At 35.7% G+C, this 14,668-nt stretch overlaps 2 protein-coding genes across 3 annotated transcripts; both read left to right on the plus strand.

The window, feature by feature from the left end:
• Positions 1-384: 384 nt before the first annotated feature.
• On the plus strand, positions 385-6,503 carry LOC123897424 (probable nucleoredoxin 3). 2 transcript variants are annotated; one of them, XM_045948063.1, is made up of 4 exons: positions 385-500; positions 1,125-1,282; positions 1,715-2,194; positions 5,614-6,503. In XM_045948063.1, the coding sequence occupies exons 2-4, from the start codon at positions 1,181-1,183 to the stop codon at positions 6,208-6,210; spliced, it is 1,179 nt and encodes a 392-aa protein (XP_045804019.1). In that variant the 5' UTR covers positions 385-500; positions 1,125-1,180; the 3' UTR covers positions 6,211-6,503. The 2 variants fall into 2 exon arrangements, with proteins under 2 accessions (XP_045804019.1, XP_045804018.1); XM_045948062.1 differs by lacking the exon at positions 385-500 and adding an exon at positions 609-1,041.
• Positions 6,504-7,188: 685 nt separating this feature from the next.
• LOC123898430 (U-box domain-containing protein 34-like) lies at positions 7,189-12,101 on the plus strand. The gene is made up of 10 exons (XM_045949375.1): positions 7,189-7,646; positions 8,028-8,125; positions 8,267-8,388; positions 8,553-8,752; positions 8,842-8,905; positions 9,014-9,305; positions 9,472-9,573; positions 9,764-10,192; positions 10,788-11,549; positions 11,715-12,101. The coding sequence occupies exons 1-10, from the start codon at positions 7,448-7,450 to the stop codon at positions 11,748-11,750; spliced, it is 2,304 nt and encodes a 767-aa protein (XP_045805331.1). The 5' UTR covers positions 7,189-7,447; the 3' UTR covers positions 11,751-12,101.
• Positions 12,102-14,668: the final 2,567 nt, after the last annotated feature.

The raw sequence follows: 14,668 nt of genomic DNA on the forward strand, positions 1-14,668 counted from the left end.
ATCCATATGTTTTGTTACGTCTTAGGATGGATATTTTGTCAAAACAAATAATAATTAATTAATTTCATATTGTGTAGCTTATATAATATTTTTGGTAAAACAAAATATTTTTTACACAGCAAAGATTAATTCTTCGAAACAAGATTTATTAAAAAAATTATTTTCTATAGGTAAAAATTAAACTCTAAACCAAACAAATAATTAAGGGGTAGGACTAATTTTTATTTTTATTTTTTTGGTAAGGTATCTATCTATGATTATGTACAAATAAAGGAAAATGCTATATTTTAAAAACACAAAAAATAAATAGATAAGTTGATTTTAAAGGATAACGAACAAAGTGTTCCTACCCTACCACGTCATATACACCAAAAGCGTTGATTACCCCACCAACGTTCTATTCTTCTTCTAACATCATCCATCCATCCTCATTAGTCTTACTCTTCAAGACTCAACTTCTTCCCTTTCTCTCTCTCTCTCTCTCTCTCTGCAACTTCAAGGTAATTAGTTAATTTATTCACTTCAAAAATTCTAGTACTACTACTAATTTGCATCACTTATTATTATGTCTACTTCAAATATTGTAGCACTAATTTAGCACCAATCTTTTTTTCAAGTGATTGATTGAGTTATGCTATACATTACAATCATGTAATTAACACTTGGTCCCACCTAATATGTTTTACACATGCATATGTATTATATTTCTAGCACCTTATTAAGACATCATCATCATAAACACATGTATCAATCAACCATATTTTCCTAAGATATTAAACCATTGAAAGATTTCATTAAAAATATTATGTGGTTTACATATTTTGTTTTGTTGTTCTATTATGAAATACTTCTAAGCAAGCAAAAATTTGGCTGAAGAAGCATCCTACTTAGTACATAGGAATATCCTCCCATATTACGTGTTCATAATAAACTCTTTATATTCTTTTATTCACATTTTTTAATTTCCTCAGCTTTTTTTTTGAAAAAAGTGAAAGATTCTCTTGCAAGATTCCCTTACAAAAGTATTCAACAAGTGTGAAGGTTAATTTTTTATGGATAATAAGGTTATATAATCAATTTTAGGTGTTTTTGTTTCTTTTAAAACTCATATTTTGATCAATTAGGTTTCAAGAAAGCTTGTAAAGAAGAGAGGACTGCATCTTTTTTCTGAGAGGTTCCTATGGCAGGGTTAAATTTTGAAGCTGAATATGTTGATAGCTTTGATCTTCTGAAGGTTTTTGCAGCTGAAGGTGTTGAGTTCCTTTTATCTTCTGAAGGCAAGGTAGTTTCTTGAGAATTCTACTTCTATATTATGTTTGTGTTTTGTTAGCCAATAGATAGGTATGTTAATTGATTCAACTTGAGGGTTGAGATTTTATTGGCTTAACTTCTAAGTCATCCTGAGAAAGGTTTCTTTTTTCTCTCTATTTGCCGCGACCCCTGTTGCGACATCAGACGACTCCTTGTTTCGGGAGTTGGCTATGTTTAGGATTATTTCTAATGTTTTCCTGCATAACAAAATAATGGTGGTGACTTTTGTTTCAAACTTTTATTTTTCGGTTCGCCTCCTCTCACTGTGGCCCATGTTGTGTTGCGACTTGCGACACACATAAATAAAGAGATAAAATCTGACTTAAAAACATATTCGTTTTTCGTTTAGTTTGTGATCTTGGTTAAGCTAGCTAATGTTCTCCATTTTGAATCATGAGATTAGGTACCCTTGTCTGATTGCAATGGGAAAATCATCTGCCTGTTTTTCTCTGCCAACTGGTGTAGGCCTTGCAGACTTTTCATTCCTCATTTGGTTGATCTTTATGAAACACTGCGAAAGAGGGGGATAAATATAGAGATCATATTCATCTCTTTTGACCATGACGAGGATGGATTTAAAGAACACATCAAGAGTATGCCGTGGCTAGCCGTCCCATTTGATGCAAATTTGCATAGAAGACTGATTGATAGATATCGGGTTGATCGAATCCCGTCATTCATTCCATTTTGTTCTGATGCCTTAACTGTTGATGAAAACATGATTGAGTGGATTGAGGATTATGGTGCTGATGCATTTCCTTTCACAAGGAAGAGACGTGAGGAATTGAAAGCCATAGATAAAAGTAAACGCGAAGAAGTAAATTTGGAAGAATTATTGACACATGAAGAGCGCAACTTTCTCATTTCTGGAGATGATAGAAAGGTATCCTAAAACCCTGCTTGAAATTTTTGTTTACTATGTAGTAGTCATCAAGATTTTAAATTGCAGTCGCAGTCACAGTCCTTGTTATTTTAGAGAATTTTGGTTAGATGTGGCTCTGATATACAGCCTCAATCGCAGTTGCGTTGTCAATGCGAAGACATCAAAAATTTGATCCCAAGTCCTAGGTGCATTTGTGGAAACTTTCTACATAAAAAGTGACACTGTCATTGTTTCCGTTGTCATTGTGAAGACATAAAAAACTTGATGTGAAGTTGATAGGACTCGATCTCGATTATGATTAAACATTGATCAAGTAGTAAAATATAGAACAAAATAAAGTGTTATATTGAATATCTCATAGAATCAAGGTGATTCTATGGCTGAAATTACAGTAGAAATAGAATGATAAAATGCAGAAAATGTAAAGATAGGCTAGGTAGTTCGAGACACCTAGAATCTCCCAAGTAGAGTGACTACTAAAATAATTGCCTAATTCCCTACTCAACATTCTTTCATCTTATAACCATCAGATCTAGATCTACTTTTCCTTTCCTCACTAAATAAGGAAACATTCTTATAAGGGAATGATTTGCTTTATCCCTCTGCCCACGTTTCCTTTTATAAACCATGTCATAACTATCAATACCTCCCCCTTCAAAATTCTCCTTGACCTCAAGGAGGAATCTAGAAAACTCTTTTCTCATCTTGCCAGCTAACTCCCAAGAGTTTTCAAATTTAGGCAATCCTTCCCATTTGACTAAAACTTCCACTTCTCCTTGGTCGTTCCTTCGAGTATCTAACGCTTCAGGTTCTGGTTCCAGCTGCGACTCCTCGTTCAAACCAGTTGGTAAAGGTTGGAAATGATTCCTTCTTCCATAGACCCAATTAAGCAAGCAATAGATTGAAAGAGAATTTTTCCAATAGCATTCACAAGCAATTTTAGCCATAAAAACATTGAATTTTCCTGGGTCCCATGGTATTATCCTCACTGATGAATTTAATACCACCATTTTCACATTGGCTAAATCAAACAACCCCTCTAGGTAGCAAACACTGAGATTCCAATCAAACATTAAGAATGCTGCTAGAAATTTGTCACCCAAATTAGAAACTTTCACACTGTGCTCATCATTGGCATGTTCTATAGTCCTTTGTAACAATTCATACCACACAAGAAAATTAGAAAATACTATAGTTGCAAGAGCCAGAGTTTCAAAGATGACATAATCCTTTTCTATCTCAAAAATTTGTAAAAGTGGATCAACAATAGTATTGAACAAGTTAAAGTTTCCCTTTGTTGCATACCCACAGAGTGTAGAATCTTTATCTATATTCAATTCATATGCACAGGAGCACAAATGTTGCAACTTGACCCTATTGTCTTTCATAAGGAAGTGGTATTGAGTAAGTAAAACCTCAGTTGAAGACACAGATGGTTGTTTGATGATGAGAGAAAGACTGATGATGAACATTGACATCCCATTGTTATATTTTTGGGCTGCTGTGAATGTCCTAATTGACACTCCAATTGTAACTAGAGAAACCACAATAATTGAAAAGGTTTTACCATTATTGGCAGTAATGTCTCTCCCATGTAATGGGTGTGGAACTGTTATCCAGTGAGCAGCACAAATTAACCAAGTACGAATATCAAATTGAATCTTTTGCAGTCTCTGGTGGCATGCATCAGCTGCATCGAAATAATCTGTCAATGACCATACAATTCTACAGGCAATTATGATTGCGAACCCATCAGATTTTGTATGATCTTGATAACAACTCCCACTTGCCCAAGAAACATGACCATATTCTTTGAAGTATTTGAAAAACTCAGCGTGCATCCCTTGTTGTGCAAAGTCATTAGTCCATGAGTTCCAAATTGATGATTTTGGCAACACCTCTTCAATTTCCATCCATGGCCACACAACAACAATTCTCTCAACTTGTGTCTTCAAATTGAAAATTACAGAGGGCCAATCTTTTAAGTTCCATATTTGCCTTCCATGGAAAATCTTAAGCACAAAAGCACAATCAACATACATGGAATAGGTATTAAACATTGTAAGCACTTCCCTATCATGAGTACCCTCTGGAGGTACTTCCATCTTGCCAATTGACACACGCAAATTTGCCTCCGTTTCCTGATGTCCCTTTCCATTCTCGGAATCGCCCAAATCCGGCGGCTTGGGCGGCGGACATCGCCGCGGCAGTACGGTCTCCGGTTGACCACAGTCTAACGGCTCTGACATCTGTGTCGGAACATTTTGGATTGGTGTTGTTTGGACCTCTCCGATATCGACAAGCATATCCGTTTCCGGAAGTTTTGATGGTGGTGGAAGCGCCGGCAGTTTCGGAAGTTCCTGCATGACTCCATCCATGCTCTGCATCTCAGTTTTTTCTATTCGCCCTTTCCGATCTGTCAATTCCGGCTCTAACAACAAATTTGTCAGAATCTTCAAGGACGTAGAACTAATTCCTTCACACCTGATTGTGTGGTTGCTTTCTTTCTCCTCTACCGTTGTTCCCTGTTGCTCTTTCATCTCCATCATGCTCACGTAATCATCTCCATCAAACTGTGACACTAGTACTTCATCAATGCTCGGCGGTGGTTCCGGCTGAAACTCTGATTTGTTGAGGTGAGTTTCGTCTTTGACGCAGTAGAATCTCTGATCGTTACCACCATTAGTTTGTTGTGGTTGAGATCGTGAATCCCACGACCACGTGCTATTATCACTCCATTCCTCCTCTTCGTCGTGGTACACTCTTCGACGATGGCGGTTACGACGATGTGGAAATTCCTCCTGAATCAACTGTTTAATCTGTTCCAACGTGACCTTAGGTTGTGCTTGTAGCTCTAGAACCAACTGACGAAGCTGCTCAACTGCAACTTCAGCCTTGCTCATCCTCTGTTCTAACGCATCAACACGTTTCTCTATTCGATGATTGGATTTTGGATTGTAACCGAGGCTCTGGATACCAATTGATAGGACTCGATCTCGATTACGATTAAACATTGATCAAGTAGTAAAATATAGAACAAAATAAAGTGTTATATTGAATATCTCATAGAATCAAGGTGATTCTATGGCTGAAATTACAGTAGAAATAGAATGATAAAATGCAGAAAATGTAAAGATAGGCTAGGTAGTTCGAGACACCTAGAATCTCCCAAGTAGAGTGACTACTAAAATAATTGCCTAATTCCCTACTCAACATTCTTTCATCTTATAACCATCAGATCTAGATCTACTTTTCCTTTCCTCACTAAATAAGGAAACATTCTTATAAGGGAATGATTCGCTTTATCCCTCTGCCCACGTTTCCTTTTATAAACCATGTCATAACTATCAGAAGTCCTAGGTGCATTTGTGGAAAATTTCTATAGAAAAAACATGACATGTTTCATTGTTGCATTGCAGGTGCTTGTATCTGAACTAGCCGGGAAAACGATAGGCCTATTTTTCGGTGCCTACTGGTCTCCTCCATGTCGCGCCTTCACCGTTCAACTTGCAGATGTGTACAACAATCTCAAGGACGCAAAAGGACACTGCTTTGAGATTGTTTTAGTTTCAACAGATAAGGATCTCAGAGAATTCAATGTCAACAGAACTAGTATGCCTTGGCTTTCTATCCCATATGAAGACAGAACAAGACATGACCTGTGTAGAATCTTTGATATAAAGAAAATTCCAGCTTTGGTTTTTATTGGACCGGATGGCAAAGTCATTAGTCTGGATGGAAAATTTATGGTCTCCTCATATGGCGCAGAAGCTTTTCCATTTACAGAATCGAGGATTAGAGATTTAGAAGCGGCTCTGAGAAAGGAAGGAGATGCGTTGCCTCAACAGGTTGTGGATGTCAAGCATGAACATGTACTTAAATTGGATAGGGCTAAAGCATATGTATGTGATGCTTGTAAGAAACAAGGCAAGTTCTGGGCATTCTCTTGTGATGTCTGTGACTATGATCTTCATCCAAGTTGTCTAGAGAAGGTCAACAATGACCAAAATTGGTAGAGAATATAATCATACAAAATTGCAACTACTTATATTGACAAGCTACTTTTGTACTAATGAACTTAAAATGTCAAACATAAGATCTTTATAAACTACATATCTTCTTATCAGTATGTTGTTAAAACCTGTTATTTGAAGGGCAAGTTTTTCTACTTTTGTAAGGTAAAGGTATTGGTAGGATACTCTATTAGTTAAGAAAATTTAGGTAAAGCCCTTCCTTTAAAAGGTATATGGCATACATATAGAGCATGCTTGTATAATATTTTAATTTAATATACTGTGTCCTTTAGCAATTTTAAATGGCTTTTTCTTTTCAGTATATTTCTTAGATTTTTCTGTGCAAATAACATCTCTTGTGATTTTGAATCCTGAGTGGAACAATTTTTGGCCATACTCGACTTTTTTCTTTGCCGAACGTCTCTTTCCCCTTATGTGTTAAATTACATTATTTCTTATATTGCACAACTTATATATTACCTATAAGTTCCTTGCAGTATTTGCTACTTAAATTTTTTAAGTTATTATTATGTTACATCACCTCCTTTGAAATCGGCGAACCGCCTGGTTGGATCGGTCCAACTGAGAACCAATGATATGTCTAGATCAAATAGTTCGATTGGCTATGCTATGGAACCGGCACAAACCTAGACATTTGGTTTGATCTGATTTAGTCATACGGTTCGACTAATGACTTGACCATAAAAATAAAAACTCAATACATTTTGTGTTGAAGCAATTTTATTTACATTTTATATTTTGAAATTTGATTAAAATATAGCAATCAGGTCTTATTGGGTCAGTAGATTGTAATTCACTCCAAGAAGGACGAAGTCAAAGATAACCCGCAAAGTTTGGTTATTCTAAGATTAAATGGAATAATCTTTGTGGTTATCACATTCTTGAAAATTGCTCAAAATAGTAAATAAAAAAAAACCCAAAAATGGTTACTACTTGTTCTATGAGAAACATTGAATATTTACTATTATTTTGTTTTGAACATCAAAAGAATCTGCAACAAAGTAAACAAATCAAACACATGCCAAAAAAAATCCTTTGAGGGACACACGATTCAAATAAAAAACCAAACAAGTTATGTTATGTTATCCTTTTATTAATTATTATTTTTTTAATGCAAAAAACAAGAAACTTTTAATGGTTTCTTGCAAAGGAAGAAAGGAGATATAGTTTGATTTGTGTTCATTGAAAGAACACCAAGAGTTTTGGTAGAAAGAGAGGAATGTGGTTGCCAAAGAATTCAGAGAAGAAGGATGGTGTAAATGGATTAGTAGCAGTGGCAATAGACAAAGAAAAGGGGAGCCAAAATGCACTCAAATGGGCTGTTGATAATCTCCTCTCAAGAAGTTCAACTGTAATTCTCATCCATGTCAAGATTTCGACACCTTCTCTTTCTTTATCACCTTCTATTTTCGCCCTAAGTAAGTCGTAATACATATTTTTTGTTATTATGCTCTTTCTACCGTATGCATGAACTCACATTATTAATACTAGAGTGCACGCAGATGCGTCAGTCAGTTTTTTGTATTGTGTTAAACGTGTTTAGAATTTTACTATGTTTGTTTGCCTCCTCGCGCAGCATTTAAAAAAGAGGTACAAAAGAAGCACCGTATTTTCGTAGCAATAACTATGCATAATTCTGATATATATATTTCAAAGTTGTAAATAGGATATAAGCACTAATTCATTTAAATATACCATTATAAACCTAATATATATGATTTATGAGTCGAATACAATTATTACAAATATATGTTATTTACAACAGCTAAAATATTGATACCTCACTTGCTTGATTGCAGAGGCAGCAGGGATAACTTCTAATGGTCATGACAGTTCACATCCAGATGCTCAAAAAAACATTTTCCTCCCATATCGCGTCTTCTGTACGCGCAAAGATGTAAGTTGCTTTTCTTTTTTCAAGAAAAAAAATTATAGTATACCAAAATGATTGTGGAAATGAAACAACAAAATTTAGAATTCCATACATTACATAGAATCTCATCGTCTCTTTGTTTTTGTGTTGCGTTCGGTGGCATAGATACAATGCAAGGATGTACTACTAGAAGATACAGATGTATCCAGAGCATTGATTGACTATGCTTCTCAGGCAGGAATTGAGCATCTGATTCTTGGCTCTTCAGCAAAAACTAGTTTGCTCAAGTATGCATCCATCTTTCTAAGTTGCAACACATTTTGCAAATTTTACTTCTAGATCTAGTCAATATGCAAATTGAAGATGCCTATAATATGAGATATACTTGAGTAATGGATATAATATCGGCGTGTATTCAATTTCTAAAGGATTTTTTTTTTCCGCTTATCAGAAGATTCAAGGTATCAGATATTCCTGGAGCAGTGTCAAAAGGCGCACCGGATTTCTGTACAGTCTATATCATTGGCAAAGGAAAGATTCAATCAATGCGATCTGCATCTCGTCCTGCTCCAGCCATTTCTCCTCTACAAGTCACTCAAACTACTATCAAACCAGACCAATCAAATGTGGCATTGGAACAAAGTGTAAAAGGTTAAGATTCGTACACCTTCATACATCTAGTTCTATTATGTGTAATATCAGTATGTTGCTTGCTCACTAAGAAATGTGGTTTCTTTTAGAACATGAAAGGAATTCTTTTGAAGTTGGGCCACGTCATTCGTATGATGAACTAGATTTTTTCAGGTAAGTAACATTACTTAGCAAGTGTTTAATCTTGAAGCGCTAATTAGTGATTTTTTGAATGGTTATATTGTCATCTGAAGCAAAAATAATAATAATAATTGGATGCAGATCACCACTCACTAGGAAAGGTTACAATACAAAACAATATTTAGAAAATAAGGCAGATGGTGATATATCATTTGTAAGTACCGGAAGGCATAGTAACGAACGAATGTTGCCTCCATTGTATAACAACTCAGAGACGGGCCCTAGGATATCATCTAGCTCAGATCCAGAAGAAAGCAGCAGCTTTGAATCTATCTTTCAAGGAAGGAAGTCTATGGATGCCTGCCTTGCTCCTGAATTTACATCCCTCTCATTCGATAGCGAAAGGCTTTCCTCTTCTACATCACAAGCTGTGGTAAGGAAATAAACATGCCACTGCACATTTATATGTTTTGCATTACCTGTGCACGTATTAGTACTAATGGCCATTTTACAACTGTCTCCGAGTGGATTTGAATTATGTCACTTGAGGTTACAAGGTCAAGCTCTTAATATATTATAATCTTGTGCTGGAACTATAGGATGATATGGAGGCTGAAATGAGAAGATTAAAGTTGGAGCTCAAGCAAACACTGGAAATGTACAACACAGCCTGTAAAGAAGCACTCACAGCACAACAGAAGGTATATGAATTAATATCTGGCTTATATCTTTCTTATCGATAGGAATCAAACTTGGTACGTCAGAGTTTACAACACTCGTAAACCCTGCGCACCAACCACTTGCGCTAGACCTCGAAGGTATATCTGGATAATCTCTGGAAGAGCTAAATAGTATATGAATCTGAGACATGTTTTGCAATTTTCATGACAGGCAATAGAACTTCAAAAATGGAAATTGGAAGAAGAAAAGAGATTAGAAGAAGCAAGGATAGCCGAGGAAGCTGCATTGGCAATTGCAGAAAAGGAGAAAGAAAAATCTAAAGCAGCCATTGAGACTGCTGAAGCACAAAAGAGAATTGCAGAATTGGAAGCACAGAAGAGACTTCAAGCAGAAATGAAAGCACTTAAAGAAGCAGAAGAAAAAAGGAAAGTAATGGATGCGTTGGTAAATGTAGATGTCAGGTATAGAAAGTATACAATTGAGGAGATTGAAGCTGCAACAGAATTTTTTTCGAAGTCTCTCAAGATTGGAGAAGGAGGATATGGTCCAGTTTTTAGGTGTCTTCTGGACCATACACCTGTTGCAGTTAAGGTTCTTCGTCCTGATGCAGCACAAGGAAGGTCACAGTTTCAAAGAGAGGTAAGCATACAAACAAAACGCTACACACAACAGATAATTGAGGGAATTTAATTCTGTAAACTATTACTGATCAATACGCTTGAAGTGAGTGTGCAATTCACTTCAAGGATTCCAAAGCATCTCGAAGGATTCACAGTAATCCCAATTGCATTCAGTTTGTATAAACTGGTGAGGGCGAAACGAACTTAAAGCTTAGTGTGTCCACACACTCTTTGAAATTATTTGTGCACCATCACCATATTAATCTTCTTATTGTTCAAGTTATTGCAACATTCCCCAACATAAGATCTCACGCTACACACTAAACTCATGGAAATTTTGGTCTAGTTTGAATTTCCAAGTGCTAAGACATCTTAGGATAATAAGAGGGTAAGACATTTGTATACGGACTTGCCCAAGCATTTGAGAGAGCTTATGATTATGAGAATAACTTGTAACACGTCTTTAAGTTGGTTTCGTCTTATTGGAATAATCTCTCCAGTACAACTTATATGAAAACAGTTTAATCATATTCTTTCTTTGATCATAGAAATAGTTTATACATTAGAACTGATATCAAAAACACATATTTAACAATTTGTTTATTCAAATACAGGTTGAGGTACTGAGCTGCATACGACATCCAAACATGGTTCTCCTCTTAGGAGCCTGTCCTGAATACGGATGCCTAGTGTATGAGTACATGTCAAATGGAAGCTTGGACGATTGCCTATTTAGTCGAGGAAACAGTCCTCCACTTTCTTGGCAGTTAAGATTCAAAATTGCAGCCGAAATTGGCACTGGCTTGTTGTTCCTTCACCAAGCAAAACCAGAACCTATAGTACACAGAGACTTAAAACCAGGAAACATCTTACTAGACAGAAACTACGTAGCCAAAATCAGTGATGTAGGTTTGGCAAGACTAGTTCCACCGAATGTAGCTGACTGCGTGACGCAATACCGCCTAACAGAAACAGCGGGAACTTTCTGTTATATTGATCCCGAGTATCAACAAACAGGAATGTTAGGTGTGAAATCAGATATATATTCTCTTGGGATCATTTACCTTCAAATTTTGACAGCAAAACCACCAACGGGTTTGGCACATACTGCTCAACAAGCCATTGAGAAAGGAACTTTTCCTGAGATGCTGGATCCTTTAGTGACTGATTGGCCAATGGAGGATGTTATGAGTTTAGCAAAGATTGCGGTTCAGTGTGCCGAGTTAAGGCGGAAAGATAGACCTGATCTTGGTAATGTTGTACTACCAGAACTTGACAGATTGAAAGAACTTGCTGAAAATAGTGACCAAAATTCACCAAATGATAGTAGTAGCCCTATAAATATGTCCCATGAGAGACATGTTTCATTGCAGCTGGTAAGTCTCTACACTGTTTTTCTATTTTCTAGAGTCAACAACCATTTGAAAGATATTTTAATTTAATCCCTTATTAGTCTCATATTATGTCCAAGGAATCAAAATTTATAGAAAAATGTCTTTAATTTGTATAATGAGCTTATGGCATGTTGTCATTTTTTGCAGGATGAAAGCTGTAGAATCACAACAGTTGGTGTCTGACACCTTAAAACAAAATCACATTGACAAAATTTGTTCAATGGATTGATCTATAGAGTTAAAATGTAAATTACTTAGGTGTATTTATGTTGTAGAATGTTTGATTCTTTCTTGTTTTTTACTTATGTTAATATATATAGTCTGCATCAAAAGCTTAGCCTTTTTGAAGGTAGAATTTCAGAATTCAAATTCAGTGTCACAATGCATTTCAGTAGTTTGAGTTAAAAAACAATGTAATTTGGAAAGAAAGTGCTATACATGTATATATTTTTACAGTACACTTATACACATATATAGTCAAACCATTTCTTTTTACAATAAGAGAAGTTAATCTATACTTTTTGACAGATAAAATTGCAATTGTAGTACAAGCGGTAATAACTCATTAATGTGAAATGTAATAATAGTAAATAAAAGTAGCGTAGGTTGGGTAGCTCAACTGGTTTGAGCTAAGGGTTAAAAGAATTAAGATGTAAAAGGACCCTGGTTCAAGTTCCGGTGAAGGAGAAAAGTACTAACATTAACAACTAATTAGTAACTTTGCCCGTTTAAAAAAAAAAAAGGTAAATAAAAGCATTCATGAATCATATCAAAGTGTTAGGATTTTTACCAGCCAGCGTATTGATTCATACCTAATATGAAGAAAGACATAAAACAGTCATGTTGTGTTTCAGTTACACATACTAATATGAAGAAACAAACAATCCAACTTAAGGCGCCTTAGGCATACAAGAACTTCATAAGAAAAACGAAATGCAAGATAGTAGTGAAAGCATAATAACCAGGCAATTAGCATCAGGCAATTAGCATCCATATACACTTCTTCATGCATATCCCCATGTAAGAAAGAAGTATTGACATCAAGTTGCTTCAAATTCCATTTGTATATAGAAGCTAAAGCTAGAATAGCCCTGACAGTTGTCATTTTCACTACTGGGCTAAAAGTTTCCAGAAAATCAATACCCTCTGACCTCTGTCTGTGTAAAGCCTTTGGAACCATCAGCCTTATGTTTAACCGTAAAGTCCCGTTTACAGCCGATAGTCTTCTTATTGGCTGGTAATTCAGTCAGAATCCATGTGTGTGTATTATGAAGAGCTTTCAACTCATCATTAATAGCTGCCTGCCAACACTCATGCTTGATAGCTTCCCTATATGTCTTAGGTTCTGTAATAGCTGAAATTTCTAGGGAAAAAGTTCTATGTGCAAGGGATAAATGAGAATAAGTCATATGGTTAGACAAAGGATACCTGACAGAAGATATCGGTACAGCTTCTGTAGTGGCAATGTTGCAGTGATAATCCTGAAGATACTGTGGTGCTGTGCTGTCCTTGTTCTATGAGACCTTCTTAACTGTGGCTCTTCCTCAGGAGGTTGTGTAGGTGAAATTGGTTGAGGAATGTGAAATAAGGTTTCTGGAAGAGGTTCTGTTTCTGATATAACAGGAGGGGTTGGTAAAATTGTAGGAAAAGAAGGAACAATAGGTTGTGTTGATCCTGAAAATGGTAGGGCATGCTCATGGAAATGGACATGTCTTGACACAGTTATTACTTTGGTTACCAAGTTAAGTGTAATATATCCTTTAACACCTGGCTTGTAACCCAAGAAAACTGCCTTATGAGCTCGAGGGTCAAGTTTGCTTCTCTGTACAGGTAGGGAGGAAACAAAACAAAGACAACCAAATATTCTTATATGCTGTATGTCAGGAAGCTCTTTATACAGGATCTGGTATGGAGACTTAGAATGCAACAAGGAAGCTGAGACTTGGAATTGTGTTTGAACATAGGCTATAAAGGATTTCAACAAGGAAGCTGTTTCAGACTTATTTTTCATGAAATGTAACCGTGTGAATCTAGATTTATCATCAACAATAGACAAAAAATATTTGTGGCCAGAAGTAGAAACAGTAGAGATAGGACCCCATATATCTATATGAATGATATCAAATATATTGGCAGACATGGTTACACTGAGGAAAAGGTAATCGCTTTTGTTGATGATATCAAATATATTGACCCGATTCTTTTTAGAGCCCAATTTCCTTGTATTATTTCAGCGAAAAAACGCAGCTAGGGAAAAGAATTATTCACTGTTCACGAAATAAACAAACAGAATTCGGCTGCTACATTCTCATGGAAAACTAAAATCCTAGGTTGATCCATTGGTTGTAATGACAATTTCGTTATATGTCTATGGTTTCCTTTATCAATTTCATGTGTCTTCATTATATTTTATATGAAATTCGAATATTTTGATGCTTAATCATTTTATTTCGAGTTTATGTTTATGAGATTATACGGATTGATTCATCGCTTGTATGATTAGTTCGAATAGGAATTGATATAGGCTATGGCGCTTAGCAATAGGGTTGATTGAATTCAGTCATGATATTAACGGTGTTAATGGTGACGTTTGTTCTCCGTTGAACGCATTATGACGCTCGATCGAATGGAATTCATATAAAATTGTTTATTGCTCGTTTAATTAGTTTTATGAATCAACCAGAGCATAAACATATAAACGAATATTGTAAGCGAACCTATGATAGAATCATAACGAAGTTTTCCTAAAAATCAATGGATTGATGTCTCTTTATCAATTGAATTTTTAATACTCTTTCAATCTAAACAAACCCAAAACCCCTATTTAATTGTGTTATTCATCGTTTTTATTTTTGCTAGTTATCAAATTAGAGGTCTTTGTGAGACGACCAAGGTTTAACTACCTACTTACTACATTTTATATTTTGAATCATTCAAAAGGCTACTTGACTCTTGATATTAGCTTCAACATCATAGGACTTGAGTTGCACACGTGGACTCATCACTGCATACAAGCCTCTCTCTCTTCAGCTATACCAATCTTCTTCATGGTAAGAGTAAGAGGGTCCTGAACAAAACAATGTTCATGAGAAATGATTAAC

This window comes from Trifolium pratense, linkage group LG7, assembly GCF_020283565.1.
Source record: "Trifolium pratense cultivar HEN17-A07 linkage group LG7, ARS_RC_1.1, whole genome shotgun sequence".
Taxonomy (NCBI): Eukaryota; Viridiplantae; Streptophyta; class Magnoliopsida; order Fabales; family Fabaceae; genus Trifolium; species Trifolium pratense.

Bases quoted from the DNA above. Each gene is read 5' to 3' on its own strand.
- LOC123898430 (XM_045949375.1), top strand. From the start codon at position 7,448: ATGTGGTTGCCAAAGAATTCAGAGAAGAAGGATGGTGTAAATGGATTA. The intron at 8,389-8,552 runs GTATGCATCCAT...TCCGCTTATCAG, and splicing joins GCAAAAACTAGTTTGCTCAA to AAGATTCAAGGTATCAGATA. The intron at 8,906-9,013 runs GTAAGTAACATT...AATTGGATGCAG, and splicing joins GATGAACTAGATTTTTTCAG to ATCACCACTCACTAGGAAAG.
- LOC123897424 (XM_045948063.1), top strand. From the start codon at position 1,181: ATGGCAGGGTTAAATTTTGAAGCTGAATATGTTGATAGCTTTGATCTT. The intron at 1,283-1,714 runs GTAGTTTCTTGA...TCATGAGATTAG, and splicing joins TTTTATCTTCTGAAGGCAAG to GTACCCTTGTCTGATTGCAA. The intron at 2,195-5,613 runs GTATCCTAAAAC...GTTGCATTGCAG, and splicing joins TTTCTGGAGATGATAGAAAG to GTGCTTGTATCTGAACTAGC.